Source organism: Palaemon carinicauda, chromosome 6, assembly GCF_036898095.1.
Source record: "Palaemon carinicauda isolate YSFRI2023 chromosome 6, ASM3689809v2, whole genome shotgun sequence".
Classification (NCBI taxonomy): Eukaryota; Metazoa; Arthropoda; class Malacostraca; order Decapoda; family Palaemonidae; genus Palaemon; species Palaemon carinicauda.
Window position 1 is genome coordinate 22,404,447 of NC_090730.1, and position 20,420 is coordinate 22,424,866.

The 20,420-nt window shown below is 47.5% G+C and overlaps 1 protein-coding gene and 1 pseudogene across 4 annotated transcripts in view; both read left to right on the forward strand.

The window, feature by feature from the left end:
• LOC137642498 (uncharacterized) overlaps nt 1-20,420 on the forward strand; it is a 297,295-nt gene that overhangs the window by 251,872 nt on the left and 25,003 nt on the right. For all 4 annotated transcript variants that reach the window (XM_068375105.1, XM_068375104.1, XM_068375106.1 and 1 more), the window contains one exon: nt 2,776-2,998. In XM_068375105.1, the coding sequence (XP_068231206.1) occupies nt 2,776-2,998 (223 nt within the window). The remainder of the gene's footprint in view (nt 1-2,775; nt 2,999-20,420) is intronic.
• Nucleotides 15,512-15,630, forward strand: LOC137643396 (5S ribosomal RNA; annotated as a pseudogene).

Sequence of the window (20,420 nt, forward strand, 5' to 3'; positions counted from 1 at the left end):
CTTCATCCTCCCTTCTCTTGGGGTAAGCAGCATCCTGGGTTTTCTGCACTAGCTGACCTCAAACCACTGCAGGTTAACCATGCTCCCTTGTGTACTGCACTTAGTATTAAGACTAATACTGTTGCGTCCCCATACCCTAGTGAGGTGGTATTGGGGAAGTCTTGGTTACAACAGTTTTTTCCTTCTAAAGACTCGGAATAACTTTACCTAGACGGTCATACTTCTACATATGTCAACACAGCTTGCGTAGGCCGCGGACCGTGTGTAGGAAGGTTTTAGCGAGGTGCAGGGACTCCTTATTTTTTATATTCCAGTTACGGAACAAATGACAAATTTGGAGATAATTTTTATTTTTCCTAACTATACAAACTTTAGCTATTTATACAAACTTGCCCGCCAGCCCGATCCCCTTAAAGTCTTGCCTACAAGTAAAGTGAGCTAAATCACAGGTGTGTGAGTGGGAGAGGTAGCAAGCTACCTCCTCCTATCCCCCGCTAACTAGCGGTGCAGGTAGTTAACCCTTGCTAAACTTTAATGGCTCGTCCTTTCAGCTATGCCGAAAGTAAAACCCATAATAAAGAAGGTTTGTATCGTTGGGAAAAATACAAATTATCTACAAATTTGTCATATTGGTACGTGCTGTTTGTCAACTGTTGTCGGTATCATAACAAAGGAATTTCCCTTGACATAATGCTAATGTCCCCAGCCTTTTCAAGGTAGAAGTGTTACAATTTTACATATTGCAGGAATCTCATCCATCTGTCTTGCCTCAGATTGAAACCGTCACTACCTTGACCCCGTCTATGTTGACTGAAAGGCTTGCAGCCAAACACATTACATCTACGGCTTTGGAGGTTTCGAACACGGAGGCCGTAGTAATGTCGACCCTTCAAGCTGCATTATGATTAAACCACTGGTCAGGGACAATGGGATATTTCAAGTGAATACCACTCAGACATGGAAAAAAAGAGGCAGTTCAAGGCCTTCAATCTATGTCAGGAGCTAAATCAGTGGAGTTTTTGGATCCGGAAGAAGATGTGGTGGCCTCCAAGTTTGCGAGGCAAGTAGACGAGATAGATGTACTGAACTTGAGAAATTCGTCACTCAAAGAACTGTCCCTGTCTCCCTTGGAGTAGATAAAACTTATGGCTGAGAAGTGGAGGATGTTGAACCAAGATTCACTTCTCCACTGAGTGGTGTCATTTAGGAGACCATAAACCTCCTACTTGAACATTCGTTTCAGGTTATATCCCCCTCCTAGACAAACTTCGGGTCTAGCTTCTAAACCAGAGTCGAATAGGAGTGACTAAAAGCCACACCGTGAACATCGCGAAACCTACTGATTTTAGTCATCTTTTTCGTCAACGAAGGGCTCAGAAACCCAATCATAGAGATAGGGTAGGCAAGGGCCTCGCTCACGCTAGGGCCGGTAATTCCCCTATTCTGCCATCACCAGTGAGGGAATGGCTGATAGATAGATGGATTAGATGGCAATTTCACTGGGCAGACCAGTGTACGGTGAATATTCTTCGGTTCGGTTATTGCTTCCTGTTCACCAGTTCTCCTCCTCCTCCCATTCCAGCTCCAAGGACGATGTCTTTTTATCACCTAGGAACAAAGAAAGACCTCCCTCAGACTTTTCAGCTTACGTATCAAAGGTCTTCAGTATGTTTTTACTTGAACCTGTGATTACTGCTCAACAAGCGGTGTACTAGTGACCCTAACCTCTTTACAAAACCAAAAGTATCATGTGTAAGCTAGTAGTTAGAATGCATTTCTATGTTTACAGTGAAAGAATCTGTGCCTTTTCCTCTCTTCTTCCCCCTCCATTGGGGTATAGGTGTTGGAATTCTATGTACCCGGATGGATGTAGATACAGGAAAGCTTCACCTTTAGTGAACAGATTTTCCATTGTTGTTAAACAAAAGTGTTCATTACACCATCCTCCTTAAGAGGGGGAAGATACATATGCACAGGCAAACCCATCAAATTTTTTATGCCATACTTAACAGACTTACTAGTCTAAGAAAGAGAGGTTTTTCTTTGCAACAGCCTTGGTTTCATGGGCCGTGAACCTGACGGTACTTTTGACCCTGGTTTGCTAGGTTTCTAGGATGCTATTCTCCGCACCTCATCCGGTCTGAAATTACCGACCTCAGGAGTTGAGGCAGCTACTTTGGTTATAGAGACTTCCTCCTACTTAAGGATGAGTCATATTAAAGAACTGAGGTTTGCATTCATGTAGGTGTAACTCACAAATTTTAAAAGTAATTTGTATTTTTCCTAACTACAAACCTGAGCCCTTCAACTCAACTTCTCGTCTTCACCTCCAAAGAAAGTTCAAGACCAAATCAAAGTGACTGTTCAGTGCACTGGCAAGAAGGGCTGGGCTTTTCAACCACTGGTTGGTAATTCTACCTACTGCTGACACCTCTTTATAAGTTTTAATTGCCGAGCTCTAGCTGCACTTGACTTAATGTCCTATTAAAGGACTCAGGTTGGTATAATTAGAAAAAATACAGATTTCTTTCAGAATTTGTGATATTTACATTGAAATTATTTATTGTACTGGGTTGAATTTTCCTTGATGTTAAGAAGTTTATCATAGTTTTCCTGCTATAAAGATTTTCATGTTGAAAAAAATTTCATGCACTGTGAATTCTTATTTCTGGTGAAAGCAATAGACATCGTGATGTATTTTTTAAATTTACTCTGAAAATTTTACAGATTCTTTTGGAAGGAATTTTTTCATTTAGAGTAATACTTTCATTTCAGACTTCTGGTCAACTGTATCCAATAGAGCTGAATGAAGAGCTGGAACTTGGGATATTTGGAAAGAAAAGTGGAATTAGCTCAGCACAGTTGTCTGCGTGTTGTGTTGCTGTTATTATAGTCCTTGACACAGGAGTTTTAATGGTTGCTCACACAAAATTCCCTGGAATGTTATCAATTTTATGCCAACCTCAGGAATCGACTGTTTGGTCTGGAGTTGTTAAAGGTATTAATTGCAGTTTTGTAGAGGGATTGTATAGAGTATTGTTAGCATTAGTATTTAAGGTGGGTTATTAGTACACTCAAGGTATAAGAATTGTGTGTAAGCTGTTAATACAGGTATTTTGAGACACCTGTAATGTATGAAGGTATTCAGCCTCAGTATATTTATTTTTTTCATTTTTCACAATTTTTTTTTCATAAAGTGTTTATTGTCCATTAATTATATATTAACTAATTGTACTTTCACAAATAGAAATATTTGTTTTGCAAAGCCCTGTACTTGCAGTGATCACTTACAATGATATGATTCGCTCCAATTTAATTAATTATTAACTAATTGTACTTTCACAAATAGAAATATTTGTTTTGCAAAGCCCTGTACTTGCAGTGATCACTTACAATGATTTGATTCACTCCAATTTTAAGAATTTGGATGTCTCTTATCATCACAGATCTCAGTCAGTCCAGTACTAAACTGAGCCCCACTACTTCAAATATCCTTTCAAGGGCCAAGACTAGGCTTTTCTATAATCAAACACTTAAGCCAGCATTTAAGACTTGAACCATTCATGTCAGCCAGATAATAGGATATAAGCTTCACAAGAGAAAAGACCAGAGTTGTAAAAATGTAATTCAAATGCATTAGGGTTCTAAGAATTTAAACCCATACTTCTCTTTTGAACAAGAAGCAAACCTGCAAGTCAGGTGTTGGCCAATAGAGCAAGGTTTTCATGTAGATAGAAAATTTTGGTTGACAATTTGTCTTCTCCATCCTTTGAGGCTCCTGAGATGAGAGCCAGATACCACAAATCCATTAAGAATGAGGTGCCATGGACCCCTATCAGGAAGTTAAAAGGGAGGGATATTCTTCACTTGGACAGAAAAACAAGGACTAGAAATTGTGGAAAGTTGTCTAAAGAAATCAATATAGTTTTTGATAATGTTAGCAGTAAAGATCAATCCCAGGGCATTGAATTTTTTCCTATGGATTGAGAATGTTTGTGCTAAGATATTTAAAGCTCATTAGAGGAATACATTATTAATTCTCCCAAATAATATTTGTTCCGACACAGATACAAACCTTCGCTATTTATAGGGTATTAATTTCAACAACGCTGAAAACCACCCAAGATCATTTTAGTGAGGGATAATTACCCCATCTGCTAGTTAGCGGGTGGGGGTTGGGGTAGACTAGCTATCCCGCTTATTCACAATTGTTGGTTGAGTAACCACGGTAAACAAACTGCCTTAGCTTTATTACTTTTTCTTTTTCTTTTGTGTGTATCGGTGTGTGTATGGTTATTGTCCCACTATGCGGACATGTCCAGGGATTGAAGGCCGCCGCTGCGGCACCTTCATGTCGTCCGTGGAGACGGACCCACACCCTTTATGCCCGGCTTTCCGGGGAACTCGGTGTTTGCGGGACAACACCTGTTCCGAGTGTAGGGAGTGGCCTGCCTCTCAGTGGGAGAGGTTTGCAAGTAAGAAGAAGTCTAAACACGAATCTTCGCTTTCGGGGTCTTCCTTGAAATCAAAGAAATCGCGGGCTTCTGCTTCCTCTACGCCCAAATCTCTGCCCAAAGCTAATCCTCGACCAGGCCCTTCCGGGGCACGGTCAAGCAGTAGCGCAGGGCTTGTGACTCCAGGTCAACCCTGTGGGATAGACGAAGGTGGTGGCTCCCCTAGTGAGTTGGCTCCTTCTCTTCCCCCAGGGAGCGCCTGTTCTTTTCCAGACCTTTTGTCTTTATGGCCATCGCTGGGCGTCGATGGTCCCCCTACGAAGGAAGTTCTCCTCGAACTCCTCCAAAGGGGAGCAGAGAGAAGGCGGTCATCTCCTTCCTCTGCGGAGGTCAATCCTCCTCTTCTGGGCGCAGGCGCTGTTGCCCATCGGTCAGGCCGAGAGTCTGGCTCCGATGCCGAGGAGTTAGCTAATCCACCAAGGGCGGTGGCAGGGCTCTCTCCAAGGCAAGCTTCCCCTTTCGGGGGAACATATCTCTCATTCGCGAGAGAAGATTGCCTTTGTGCATCGGCAATCTCCTTACGCTTTAGGTTCTCCTCCAGGGGCGGAATGAGAACCTTGTTTTAAGCGTAGTTCTCCTTAGGGGTGAACTCTCCTCCCCTGCAGAGGAATTATCTGTTGACCTTAATTAGTCTCCCCCTCGGGCGGAGTCTGTTGAACGTTCCTCTCCGGAGGTTCGTAGAGTGGAGGGGTGGGTAACCCTTCTCCACCCCGGACGTTCTCCTCCTCGGGCTGTGAGGAGACGTATTTTTTAACCTCCTGGTTCTCCACACGTTGACCCTTCGGGGTCTTGTGACGATCACCCTTTGGACTGGCGTGATCGTGAGGCTTCGGGCTCTTGTCATGTTGATCCTGCGGGTTCTCATGACAGCAGGAGTCCTTCGGGTCTCCGTCGCGCTGAACCTTCGGGCTCTCGCGACTTGAAACCTTTGGGTTTCTGTTACGCTGAACCCTCTGGCTCTCGTAACGACAGTAACGTTGAACCTCCGGGTTTTCGTACCGTCAGTCACGTTAATCCTTCGGGATCTCGTGACAGAGGAACCTCGATTCCTCGTTACGTTGACCCTTCGGGGTCTCGTAACCTGAGTTACGCTAAACCCTTGGGCTCTCGTAACTCTAGTCGCGCTAACACTTCGTTGTATCGTGACAGAGAAACTCCGGTTTCTCATTGCGTTGATCCTTCGGGTTCGCACAACAGAGTTCACGCTCAACTTTCGGGTTCTCGTGACCAAAGTCATTCTTTTTATGACAGAGAGTTTTCAAACTCTGGTTGTGTTGATCGTTCGCGCTCACACAACACAAGCTATCGTGAAACTTCGGGTGAGCGTAGCAGTGAGCTCTCTCACCAACCTGAAAGCTCTCGTGCACGACCAAGTTGGCGCGCATGGCCAAATCGGCGTGCACGGCCAAATCGGCGCGCACGAGCTTATCGGCGTGCACGGCTGTCTTGGCGCGCGCAAACAAAATGGCGATCATGGCGCACCATATGCGCGAACATCCTGTTGCTCGCCATGCGCGCGAACATCCTGTTGCGTGCCATGCGTGCGAACAACCTACTGCGCGCGAACAACACACTGCGCGCCATACATGCGAGCAACCTTATGCGAGCCAGGTATGCGAACATCCTCATGCGCTCCACGAGCGCGAAAAAGGTGCGCTCAATCGGGAAGGACGCGCGCACGAGCTCCTCTCCGCCTCCCAACAGTTCGGCGTAAGAGCGCACGACCATCTTAGCGCTCACAATCAGTCTCTTGAGCCCCTTAGGCCTCAACAGAAACAACAGTCGCCTGCGCGACCGAGGCCAGACCCTATCCCTAAAGGTAGGCCTGTGCCGATCTCGCCTGTAGGGAAGCCTCCATCAAACAAGAGGGTTAGGAAACCTACCCAGGTTCCTAAACCAAGGGAGCAGTTCTTTCCTAAGGACCTTCCTCTTAGTTCCTCAGGAGCCCGTTACCCCCCGTGGCTTAGCCCCTTATTCAATGTAATGCGCCAAGCCATGAAAGGAGTCGGTCCCCCGCTCCCAGTCCTTAGGCGACACACCTAGGATTCCCTTGTCGCATCCTCTCTTCCCAGGGTCCTCTCCTCCCTCCAATCCTAGGAGGAGTTCAGAAGATCTGCGGGTCCTTCAGGCAAGGGGAGACGGTCATCCCCTCGCAAAAGACCTCTGGAGGAGATTAGGCATGAACCTCAGGGTAGCCCCCTGCAGTTCAAGACGCCACAGGCCAGGCCAAAGTGGAAAAGGAAAAGGATTCGTCCTTCACCCCCCCAAGGAGGATAGGGTTACTTCCTATGGAGACTCCTTCTGTCCTATACCGGTCGAGATAGTGTCCAAGGAGGCACGACCTGCGACCGGATGGGACTCGCCCCGTACGGCAATGGACTTACATTCCACCCGTAAGCCGACGGAGTCCTCTAGGCCCTTGGGGACAGAGGACCTTCGGCCTCGTGGGAGGGAACCGAAGGATTTGTTCACCATCCCCAAATCCTCGACTAGGCTTCCTTCCTCATTGCCTCCCAGGCAGCCGGAAGCGACACCTCCCCGGTAGTCTCCCTATCTCCAGTTTATACAGTTGACGACTTCGACCCACTTTGGGCTCCTATGGATGAGAGCTCGGACGTGGAAGGGCAGAGCGATCTCGAGGACGACACTTCTGCCAGCAGCCGCTAGCCCTAAGCTTACGGAGGATGAGAGGAAGGAGTCGAAACATGCCTTCTGGCAGGTCCTAGCCTGCATCCGTTCCATCAATGGACTTCCAGATCCATCAGCAGCCCCTCTAGATGGAAAAGAAACGGTCCTTGACCAGTTCTATGGCACTCAGAAACCTCATAGGACCAGTGCAGCTTTACCCTGGTCAAAGGGGTTGAAGAGTGCCAAACAGAAGGCAGTGTCCCAGGCAACTGGGTCCACCTCTTCTCTCTGCTCCAACTCGTCCTCCAAGCTCCTACCTCCTCCATACGTGTTTCAGAGGAGGTACTAAGAGATCCTCGGGGAATCTCTTCCAACGCTGCCTCTCGACCATTCTATAGAGGCACTCTCGAAGGCCACCCCCTTCGAGAAACTTACGGGACTTCCCGAGAAACTTACGGGACTTCCAATCTCCTATTCGGTTTCTGAAATCCTAAACCAGGAGAAGGTGTTGAAGTACGCCATGCAGGCTACTTCGTGACTGGATTTCTGGTTAGGATCCTTAGGACAACTGATGCGGTCTAAAGACCTGTCTCGGGAGTCCTCCAGGAAGTCTTTGGAGACTTTCCTATTGTCTGACACTCGGGCCATTGAGTTCCTCTCCCATCAGGTAGTGAACCTTTGGGCCAACACTATCCTGAAGAGGAGAGATGCTGTCATAGGCAAGTTCTATAGACATCTCCCTCAGGCCGAAGTAGCGAGACTAAGAACTGCTCCTTTCGAGGGCAATTGTTTGTTCCATCCCGAGGATGTCGAGCAGGTGGCAGAGAGGTGGAGGAAGTCCAGTCAGGACTCCCTCATCCAAAAGGTCTTAACAGCTAGACCTTACCCCTCTAAGCCACTGTGGAAAGCACAGCAAAACCCACAGCCGAAAAGGGCTAGAGACCCAAAACAGCAGGGTAAAAAGGGTGCAAAGCAGGCCTTTCACAGCAAAAAGTCCTTTTGTGGAGGAAAGGGTAAGAAGGGATCTGGCCGAGGCCAGTCCCAATAAGACAGGCAATCCTCCCATTTGCCCACCTGTGGGGGGATGCCTGCAAAGCTGCTGGCAGAGGTGGCTTCACCACGGGGCCGAACCCTGGACGGTCGAGGTGATTCGTTCAGGGTATTGTATCCCGTTCATGGTCTCCCTCCCTCCGCTGACTCGAGTGCCGATTCCATCGAACTCCTGTGCGAAGGGATCCGCACAGGAGTTTGCCCTCAGGGCAGAAGTCCAGTCCATGTTGGAGAAGGACACTCTCCAGGTGGTCCTTGACGGATCCCCAGGCATCTACAGTCGACTCTTTCTTGTGAAAAAGGCGTCTGGAGACCAGTCATCGACCTCTCGGCCCTGAACAGGTTTTTTGAACAGACACCTTTCAGGATGGAGACGGCCGACACCGTCAGACAAGCGATAAGACCCCAGGACTTCATGTGCACTCTAGATCTGAAGGACGCATACTTCCAGATCCCAATTCACCCGTCTTCCAGGAAGTATCTGAGATTCATGTTCAATCGGAAGCATTACCTGTTCAGGGTACTGTGTTTCGGTCTTTCCACACCACCCCAGGTATTCACGAGAGTATTTCCCCTCGTATTATCTTGGGCTCACAGAGTTGGCATCCGTCTCCTAAGATACTTGGACGACTGGCTGATTCTGGCAGACTCAGAAGCAGCCCTTCTCCGCCACCGAGATGAGCTTCTAAGGTTTTGCCAGGATCTGGGGATTGTGGTAAACCTCGAGAAGTCTCAACTGCTCCCCTTTCAAGAACTGGTATACCTAGGCATGCGATTAGACACCCTAAGGCACAAAGCGTTTCCATCAGACGAAACGATCGAGAGACTGAGGGAGATAGCACAGGTCTTCCTCAGTCGGGAAGAGCTCCTGGCGCAGTATTGGCTTCGCCTTCTCGGTCACCTCTCTTCCCTGACCCGACTGGTCCCCAACAGTCGCCTCAGGATGAGATCCCTCCAGTGGCGACTAAAATCCCAGTGGAACCAACACTCCGATTCCCGGGATTGCCTAGTCCGTATAGGGCTAGAGGAACAGTCGGACCTCAGGTGGTGGCTGGCGGAGCCGAACCTCTGCAAAGGAGTCGATCTTCTCATCTTCCCCCCGGAATTGATGCTTTTTTCGGATGCATCAAAAGAAGGGTGGGGGGCTCACGTGCTGCACCATTACATCTCCGGCCAATGGTCCGAATTAGAAAGGTACCAGCACATAAATCTCTTGGAGATGAGGGCAGCCTTTCTGGCCCTCGAAGAGTTCCACCAGGTCTTGGCGGGGCACTCCGTTGTGCTGATGAGCGACAACACCACGGTAGTAGCTTATCTAAGCAAACAGGGCGGTACCTTTTCGCAGCAGCTGTGCCATCTTGCAGTATAAATACTGAAATGGGCAGAGGACAACTCGGTGACACTATCAGCTCACTTCATTCCGGGCAAGCGGAATGTGCTAGCAGACAAGCTGAGCAGAGCGACTCAGATAGTTGGCACCGAATGTTCTTTGAATCCTCTGATAGCTAACAAAGGCCTGACTTTGTGGGGTTCCCCAACTGTAGATCTGTTCGCAACGGCCCTGAATTTCAGGCTCCCGTTATGCTGCTCCCCAGTCCCGGATCCCCAAGGTCTTTGGCAAGATGCTTTCCAACAACGGTGGATAAACTTGGACCCTTACACGTTTCCCCCGTTCTGTCTAATGAGAAAAGTCCTCAACCAGGTACGAGCAAGCAACAACTTGCAAATGAACCTCATAGCTCCGCTATGGCATCACGCAGAATGGTTCCCGGACCTTCTGCATCTCCTCACGGAGATCCCGAGGGAGCTTCCTCCACAGCACGACCTCCTCAAATAACCACATGCCAACATCTTCCCCAAAGCTGTAGCTTCGCTTCGACTTCATGCCTGGAGACTATCCAGCACCTCCTCACACAGAGAGGATGGCTGGACACCTCAGGAAATCCACAGAGGCAGTCTACCAGGTGAAGTGGTCAGTTTTCTGTGATTGTTGTCGTGGAAGGGGTATCTTTCCTCTTGATGCCTCTGTTCCAACTATAGCAGAGTTTCTTGTATCCCTTCAGGAAGAAATGCTTTCTCGGTCTCGGCAGTCAAAGGCTACTGCTCAGCCTTGAGTCTCACCTTTAGACTGAAAGGAGTCGATATTTCCTCCTCCTTGGAACTTTCTTTGCTCATACGCAGTTACGAGCTTACTTGTCCCCAGGCAGAGCTAAGACCTCTCTCTTGGAATGTGGTTCAGGTCCTCAGGTCACTACGCCAGGCCTCCGATCGCCACCTCACGTGGAAGACGGTGTTCCTGCTCGCTCTGGCTTCGGCCAAGAGAGTCGGCGAACTTCATGGTCTATCTGCTGATGTCTCCCACTCTAGGAGATGGGGGGAAGTAATCCTCAACTACGTCCCTGAGTTTGTAGCTAAGACTCAAAACCCGGGTGTGCCGGACTCCAGGTTCGGCCCATTTCGGAGAGTTCGTTCTGTAACCGAAGATCCAGACCAACTGTTACTATGTCCAGTAAGGAGTCTGAGGTGTTACTTAAAAAGAACAGCAAAAGCTCCCCCCCGTGTATGAGCACTTTTTGTCAGCACGGGGAAGGTCAAGAGGAGGGTCACGAGGAATACTATTTCCTCTTGGATGAGGAAAGTAATCGAATACGCTCTATATCCAGATCCTCCTCTGTCCAACCAACCCTGAGCTCATGACGTCAGAGGCATTGCAACGTTTTGGTGTTCAAGAAGAATTTTTCTGTGGCACAGGTATTGCTAGCGGGCGTGTGGAAGCGTCAGACAACCTTCACAGCCCACTACCTGAAAGACATAACCCACAGGAGCATGGAAACCTTCTCCATTGGTCCTGTGGTGGCTGCACAACAAGTGATCTAATGCCTCAGGCTTCTTGATGGACAAGTAGCAGAGGGTTGAGGGCTGAGGTTACCCGGGTTAGTCTGGGGTGACTGAAAAGAATGTCTGGCTCACTTCTTTCTTTCTCCTTCTCCTCCCCTGGGGAAACAGCTCTGCAAGACCGAAGCATAGCTGACCTCACCCCTCTGCAGGTAAGATTAATTTCCCTTGTGCATCCTGATTATGAATTAATATTTTGTTACGTCACCAATACCTCATGAGGGAGGGTATTGGATATGTCTCAGAATCCTCGAGTTCCTACGTAAAGACAAGCCACGAGTCTCTCTCACACAAGCTTCTGCAGGCCGCTATCATTGAGTTAACTTGTAACTACTTTGATTTTAGCGAGGGTAGGGTTCCTACTAATTAGATCAAAAATCAATTAGAAGGAACCTCGTGTCATGACCTCCCTCCTTAGAGTAAGTCACCCTATAAATAGCAAAGTTTTGTATCTGTGTCGGAACAAATAAGGGATTTTGACGAAGGAAAAATCTATTTCTGGGCGAGGGACCTGTGTCGCCCAGTGAAATGCCCCTCTACACCATTTCTAAGGCATAATTATTGCTGAAAATTCCAGAGAAAAAGAGATGCATGGAATGCCAGGAATAAACCTAGCTCGCTCACTCATTGAGTGTCGGTATAGAAAACTGGGGCGTGATAGAACCACGACCATAGATCCCTCACCAATTAGACCTCTCCTTCATCAATGTACCCCCATCTCTACCCTTACATCTTCCCAACCCCCATCTTCATTCCTCTTCAGCACTTACGTTTGGTCAGACGTGTTTTGTTTTGCTCGTGTCGTGTACTTTGTGTTATTTTCTGAACAAATAACAAATTTGGAAATAATTCTCCTTTTTCCTAACATACAAACCTGGAGCTATTTATACAAATTGGCTCAGCACCCTGTCCCCCTAGAAGTCCTGCCAGAAAGCAAAAGTGGTTACTCAGCCGACAGGTGTGAGTGAGCGGGGTAGGTAGTCTACCCCAACCCCCTCCTGCTAACTAGCGGATGGGTAATAATCCCTCACTAAAATTGTCTTGGCTGGTTTTCAGCGTTGCCGAAAGTAATACCCTATAAATAGCCCCAGGTTTGTATGTTAGGAAAGATACAAATTCTTTCCAAATTCGTTATTTTGCAAAGTATCAATGTGGTAATGCATGAGATATTCTAGGACACTTTCCTTTTTTTTATCACATCCTAAAGTTAGTGTGTCGCTTTGTGGTAGCCTGGAAACGTCCCTGCCTGGGAATCTGCTGGACTGGGGTTTGAGTCCCACTGAAGCTCGATAGTTTCTTGTAATTTCTGCAGCCTCACCATCCGTGTAAGCTAAGGATGGGGGGGATTTGGGAGATCCTATAGGTGTGCCTGCTGGATCATTACCTGCAATGGCTTGGCCCTACCCGGTCATAGCTTGGGTTGAGAGGGTGTTGGGCACTGAGTGTATATGTGGTCAGTTCTAGGGCATTGTCAGTGTTCCTTGCCTCTGCCATTCATGAGTGACCTTTAAGCCTTTAATAGCATGTTTGTAAGCTACACGCTACCACCGAAGGATATGCGTTTATAGCTTTGCTATTGCTGTTGACATTTTTGTAAAGACCCAAACAAAGGAGTCTGTTCTACTGCATCCCTTGTCTTACTATTACTTTCAGGCCATGCTTAAAACAATTGGGTAGTTTCTCCTTTATTTCTATGAATCTCCGCGGATGTTCCTATTACTGCTTTTTCGAACCTTGCCTTATATAGACGTTTAAACAAAAAAACTATTCATTTGCACTTTACTTTCCTTTAGATAAACTTGGCTTTGTTCCGTAACCGAAATACAAACCACGCTATTTACATTGGGTTTACCTTTTAGCGTAGCTGAAATGGCGAACCATTAGAATTTGACGAGGGTGAATTACCCCCGCGCTAGTTAGCGGGGGTTAGGGAGTGGTAGCTAGCTACCCCTCCCCCCCTCACACACCGATGGATTGCTTCACTTTCACTTTTGGCTCGGACATGGACAGACGTCTCTGTCTTTGTCCTCGCTTGGCAGCCATTGTTTGTTTTGTCTTTACTTAATCACTTACTTTTCTTTTACTCAGTATATATGTAAAAATTTTCTTTTATGCATGTTTATGTATATATTTGAGTATAGAAATCAGTAAGTTTCCTTTTCAGAGTTTGTGCTTGTGTGTGTAGTGTACGACATCTCCGTGGAGCCCTCGGCAGTTAGGCCACCATGGTGTAATTTCATGGGTCGCGATCGAGTTTGACTTCGGTCTTTCTCTCTCTCTCTCTTGAGGTCGTTCACCCTTTTACTACGTTACTGCGCCTTTTGTAGCTTCCTTCCCGTGTGGGGGGTGGCTACGCCGTACGTTTTGTCTCAATTAGTTTATGATTCTAATTGTATTTGTTGATTTTTCAGCTTTGTAGAACAATTCCTTTCGGGGTTTTCGTTCTTTCTTTAGTGTTCATTCATTTTTAAATTACATAATTACCTAGTTACATAATTATAATTGTTATAATTCTGTGTTGGTTACAGCTCTCCTTCCGTGAGTGTAAGTGGTTGTGAGGGCACGTGCCTGTTGTGTGATTCTTGTGTTCCTTTCCCTCGGGATTCCTCTTCGGATCCTTCCCGGGGGAATGAATGTGTACTAATGATTTTTGTTTTATTTTTTTTTTTACAGTTACCGATCTAGTTCGTTTCTGTAATGTGACAACGGTGTGAGCTGTCTTGTTGAGGCCTGGGGATTCGGCTGTTGCTGCCTCCCCTATGGATCTTCGTCAGGGGCGTGTCTCCTTCTTCTGGAAGTACTCCCGTGACGATTGACAGCTCTCCAGTTCATTTTAGAACTCTCAGGAGGCTCGCCTCCTTGGGTGGGTAACTTTCCTTCAAGTTTTTTCCTGTCCAGGCTTGAGTTTTTCCCCTTTTGGGGGGTTCTTCTCTTGCCTTTTTTTTGTGCGACTATGCTCTTGGTGCTGAGCGGTCACACCTGCAGTTTCGCTCAAGGGGCTGGGCAACTGCAGGAGCCCCTCTTCGGAGGATTGCTTCTTTTAGGTCTCTGGCTGACCAGTCTCTTCTACGAAGTGTTTCTCTTTCATTCACGAGAGAGTACACTCATAGAGACTCCTCTTCGGAGGATTCTTCTGCTGTTGTTGCTGTTGGCCTCCTTCGCCGTAAGGCTCACCGTCCCCCTCGTTGTAAGGGCCTCCCATCTCCCTATAAGGGTGCTAAGAGGCGCCTTTTTGAATCTCCGTATGCAGCCTACAACTCCTTCTTCTTGATCTTCCGCCCCTGGTGCAGATGGACACCAGTCTGACCTCGTCTTCCGACGGGCAACGGTCTTCCCGATGGACAACGGTCTGCCGACGGACATCAGTCTCCCGACGGACAGACAACGGTCTTCCGACGGACATCAGTCTCCCGACGGACAACGATCCCTTCGGGGCAAAGGGTTGCCTCCCACGGGGGTTCTTCCCTTGCGTGTCAGGGTTCCCCTGCGCGCCCTTCTGCTGTGTTCTCTCCTGCTCAGTGTTAGCGCACAGGCGCTCTCCTGCTCAGTGTTAGCGTACAGGCGCTCTCCTGCTCATCAGCACTTTCCTGATCGCTAGCGCTCTCCTGTTCGCCAGCGCTCTCCTGTTCGCCAGCGCTCTCCTGTTCGTCAGCGCTCTCATGATGATCATCTCTGCTGTTCCTGTTGGTTCCTGTTATGCGCCCACGTTCGCCCTCGCGATCTAGAACTTCGGTTCAGGTCTTGGACGATCTCCATGATCAGCCAAGGATATCGCGCCTGCCGTCTCTGTCAGCGAATTCAGTGTCTCTGAACCTCTATGCCATAGGGTCGGCAAGAGTTTGCCTGTTTGGGCAGAATGATCCATGCCTTAGGAGAAGGTCCTCCATAGGATCGTCGACGGCTTCACCCCCCGTCTTCTTCAGTCAATCCTTTCTCATAAGAAAGTATCTGAGACGGGAATTCCGTTGTCGACCTCTCAGCTCTGATCAAGTTTGTCGAACAAACTTTGTCCAGCGCGGAACAGCAGAATCGATCAGACTGGTAACGAGGCGATAGGAGTCCTTAGGCCCTGGATCGGAAGGACGGGTACTTTCAGTTTCCATTCCATCCATCTTCCAGGAAGCTCGTGGAATTCAGCCTAGTCTACAGGTATTCCTGCTTAAGCTGCAGTGTGGCGATCCCGCTGTGGCATCGCAGGTTTTTCCCCAGAGAACTCTCCCTGCTTTTCTCATGGCCGCTCGGGAGCAGGCTGCCGCCTCCTTCGCCTTTTGGAGGTCTGGTCAACTCCGGTAGGCTCGTGTTCGACCTCCTTCAACACCGAGACAAGCTTCCGGATCCTTACCATGAGTGGGGGTTCATGGTAATTTGCTAGGAGTCTTCTCTTCTTCGGCCTCAACATCTGGAGTATCTAGCCATGATATTGAGTCAACGGCCTTACCACGTTGGAAACCCCGCTTCTCGTCCGTTCAGCGAGGTTAAGCAACGTCGGGTCTGGTTGGTACTTGGATGGGTGACCGCCTGGGGACGCCAGATTCTGTTGCCGCCTCCTCCGAGCCTTCCCTTCAGTTGACTGTGGCAAGGCTGAGGAGAGTCGCAGTACCTGTTTTCAGTCGGGCAGAGCTTTCAGCCCTACCTTGGAACGTTTCCTAGGTCTCTTTCCTCATTGAGCCGTCTAAAGTTACGAATGGTCGCCTCAGGATAAGTTCCTTGTGGGGCGGCCCAAGTTCCGGTGGTTTCAAAGCAACGATTATCCGGACTTTCTGGCCCCTATGGGACCAGCGGGACGATTAGACCTGCAATGGGGATTGACCTATGGAACCTCTTGATGGGAGTGGATATTCTCGTCCCTTCCCCACATTTTTGATGCTGTTCTCGGACTCGTCAAAGAAAGGGGGGGGGGGGGGGGGCATGTTCCGGTCCAGGCCTATGGTCAGGACCTGAAGGATACCTCTCCATCATTCAGGTAGGCTTAGGGGCCGTAGTCTGGCCTCTCTACAGATCCTACAGCTCCTGCCGAGTCGCTCCGTGCGCGACGACTTCATGGTACTGGCGTGTTCTAACCAGCAAGGGACGCATTTTCATACCTTCGCATCTTGCAGTAGAGATACTGAGATGATTTGAGATCCTCTCAATACCACCTTTGGCTCGCTCATTCCGGGCAGAGGAATGTTCTCTCCGACTATCCGAGCAGAGCCTCGTAGAGAGAGTGTACCTGGGGGTCTTTGGCCTTGAGTAACCAGCAAGTCCTGGCCTGGGGGACCTGATCGCGACAGCTTGGAACCTCAAGCTTCCGCTGTTCTTCCCCCCCAGTCCCAGACCCCGAGACTCTTTGGCAAGATGCATTCCGGTGATGGTGGGACAACCTCGATGCCTGCGTCTTCCCTCCTTTGTTGTCTGTTGAGAATGGGTCTCAACAAGACCAGGTTGTCTGTCAACCTTTCAATGGCCCTGAGAGCTCCACTGGGACTATACGCAGAACGGTTTCCGGACCTTCTGCTTCCCCTGACGGAACTCCCGGGAGAGCTTCTCCCACGGCACAGGCTACTCAAACAACCACATTGCAACATCTTTCACGAGCCGGGGCGTCGCTTCGGCTTCAAGCCTGGAGACACTTCGCCTCCTCCTCAAGAAGAGACAACCCGCTACAGTCGCAGGACGGAGGTCGCGTCATCTGCGATAGTCATCCGCAGGGGTCTTCGAGGCGAAGTGGAGAGTCTTCGGTGGTTGGTGTCGTGGGAGATATACCTCTTCCCTTGAGGCCTCTTCTCCAGCAATAACGAACTTATTGCCTTTCGGCAGGAGGAACCTCCTTTCCGCTCTCGGCAATGAAGCCTGTCGCTCAGCCTTTCCCTGACCTTCAGGCTGAAAGGAATAACTTTTTCCTTCCCGCTGGACCTTTCCTCACTCATGCGAAGCTGCGAACGTCCCTGCCCTAGTCGGAGTGAGACCTCCACCATGGAACATGGCTCGGACTTTTTAGTCCCTTAAGAGATCTTCTCAAGACCCTTTACGTCAGGCCTCTGATCGTATTCCGTCTTGGGGCTCCTGCTCACTCTGACCGCGGCCAGTTTGTAAGCAATCTTCTTGGTCTCGTACGACTCCGCCCTTTCTAAGAAATGGGGGAAGGCAACATTCAGGTTCGCTCCTGAGTTGTTGGCTAGACTCAGAATCTTGGGGTCCCGGCCCTTCGGTCCAATTCCGTCAAGATTTCGAGTCACCATTCTGTATCTGATGTCCCAAAACCTTCTCCTTCTTGCCAGTAAAGGAATCGAGAGGTTAGCTTTGGGAACAGCTGCAGTTTGTCCTCACGTGCAGCCGGGTTGGGAGCACAAGAAGGACACGGGGGAGAGTCACCAGTATACCTCTTCAGCTCGAACTCAAGGACATTCATCTCGACCTGAATCCAGACCCTCCCCCGTCACGTCGCCCTACAGCACGATGTCGGATACATCGCAACGTCCCTCGCCTTCAAGTAATACTACTCTGTGACGCAAGTGCTACAAGCTGGAGTCTGGAAGCGTCTAATGACCTTCGCAGCCCGCTTCCTGCAGGGCGTGACCCACAGGAGTTTCGATACGTTTCTATCGCTCTGTGGTGGCTACACAACAGCTGATCTAACCTCAGGCTCCTTTTTGGACAGGTAGCAGAAGGTTGAGGGCATTGTTATCAGGTTTTAGTCTGCATGAACGAAAGAAGTATGTCTGGCCCTTACTTCTTTCTTCATCATCCCCTCTACTGGGAAGCAGCATCCTGGTCTCTGCATAGCTGACCTCAAACCTCTGCAGGTAAACCATGCTTCCTTGTGTTCCAAGTATTGTGTCAATACTGTCGCGTCCCCCATACCCTGACGAGGTGGTATTGGGAACGTCCTAACCCAGAGTTCCTTCTGGAACTCCAGGTCAACTGCCTAGGACGGGTCACACTTCTTCCTTCACACACAAGCTTATGTAGGTCACACGGTTCCTTGCGGAGCAAGGAACTTGTGAAGTGCAGGGACTCCTTCTCTTGAGTGCGACTCACTCGGATTCTGAGTCCCCGGGTAAAGCCAAAGCCAGTATGGCTGGGGACTTTCCACCCTTCCTAAGGGGTAAGTCACCCAATGTAAATAGTGTGGTTTGTATTTCGGTTACGGAACAAATGACAAATTCGAAGATAATTTGTATTTTTCCTAACCATACAAACCTTAGCTATTTACATATATTTGCCCGCCAGCCCTGTCTCCCCCAAGACAAGTCCTACCTCTAAGTGAAAGTGAAACAATTCATCGGTGTGTGTGGGGGGGAGGGGTAGCTAGCTACCACTCCCCTACCCCCCGCTAACTAGCGCGGGGGGTAATTCACCCTCGTTAAATTCTAATGGCTCGCCATTTCAGCTACGCTAAAAGGTAAACCCAATGTAAATAGCTAAGGTTTGTATGGTTAGGAAAAATACAAATTATCTTCGAATTTGTCATATTTATTACAGTATTGAGACAATATTGTGGCTAATGGCAATAAACAAGTACGGTATACTGATGTCATGTCAGTACTCTGTAGCCGCTTGTGTCTTTCAGAGTTATCGTTGACTTTCTTGTGTTTTGTTGTCACTGCATTACTACCAGATTAGGAAGCATTTATTTGTAAGTGTTATGTTGATTATTAAGAATTATAGGATATGTATTGTTATGAAAGTAATACTTGGTGATAATTTCCAAGCTTTATTCAACACATTAGCAAACTACCATATCTTTAACGGAAAGAAAGACAACAATGAATAATAACATAAATACACACATTAACACAAGCGCATAACTTATGATAATCATGCTATACAGTGAACCCTCGCTACTTCGCGGTTCGACCATCGCGGATTCACCACTTCGCGGGTTTTTTCCATAACCCATATATATATATATACATATCGCGGATTTTCCGGAAATTTCGAAAATACAGCGAAATCTGAAGACCCCCAAATACGATATTTTGTTACCTGTAATTCCATTAATACTGTAATTAGTAATATCTGCTCTTACTGATTGTTCATTGCATTACATATGATATATAATTCAGCACAGAAAGAAATAAAACACGGATAGAGAATGTGATCATACGATAATACAGTACTGTATACAGTACGTAGTAAAATTAAATCGAACATGAAACGCAAATCAGATGCAGTCATACCATATTAGAATGGTGTAAGGCTGCTGATGGCTACTATACTACAAATGTAATGGATGTGCATCTTTTCCATGATTCTTTTGTATGTATACGTACAGTGAACCCTCGCTACTTCGCGGTTCGACAATCGCGGATTCACCACTTCGCGGGGTTTTCCCATAACCCATATATATATACATATCGCGGATTTTCCGGAAAATTCGAAAATACCGCGAAATCTGAAGATAACCAAATACGATATTTTGTTACCTGTAATTCCATTAATACTGTAATTATAGTAATATCTGCTCTTACTGATTGTTCATTGCATTACATATGATATATAATTCAGCACAGAAAGAAATAAAACACGAAAAGAGAATGTGATCATACGATAATTCAGTACGTAGTAAAATTAAATCGAACATGAAACGCAAATCAGATGCAGTCATACCATATTAGAATGGTGTGTACTGTAATGGATGTGCTTCTTTTCCATGAATCTTTTGTATGTATACGTACGTAGTACAGTACTGCATCCAATAATATTCTTTGTTGCAAAAATCACATTTCGAATAAGTACTGTAAGCGTACGAGAGAGAGAGAGAGAAAGAGAGAGAGAGAGAGAGAGAGAGAGGCGTAAAATAGCGTACGTACGTAAATTTTTATTATTATTGTTATTATTATTATTATTGTTGTTGTTGTTAATAAAATTATTATTGTTATTATTATTAATCATTATTATTATTATTATTACTGTACAGTATTATTATCATTATTTATTATTATTACGGTATTGTACTTAATCTACGTACGTTCAGTGTGCGCGGGACATCTTCTATGAGTAATCAACGCACCATAGTACTGTATAAGACGGGTTGTGATTGGTTCAAGCGCTGATAGATGACGAATCAAAACTCAAGTTTTGTTATCTAGCCTGTGATTGGTGTTTGGCCCGCATCTCCAACCCGCAGCATCAGAGTTCTCGCGGGACTGCATCGTTCACTTTCTCTTTCCGCGTATTGCTGAGTAGACGTTCTTAAGTTTGTGAAGTTGAATCTGTGCTGTGTGCGACTGTTTTAAGTTGAACTTTTTGTTGAACTTTCTGTTACAATGGCTCCCAAGCGTTCTGCTTCTAGTAAGGCTGGTAGTGAGCCTAAACGCCACCGAAGAATGATGACGATAGCTGAGAAGG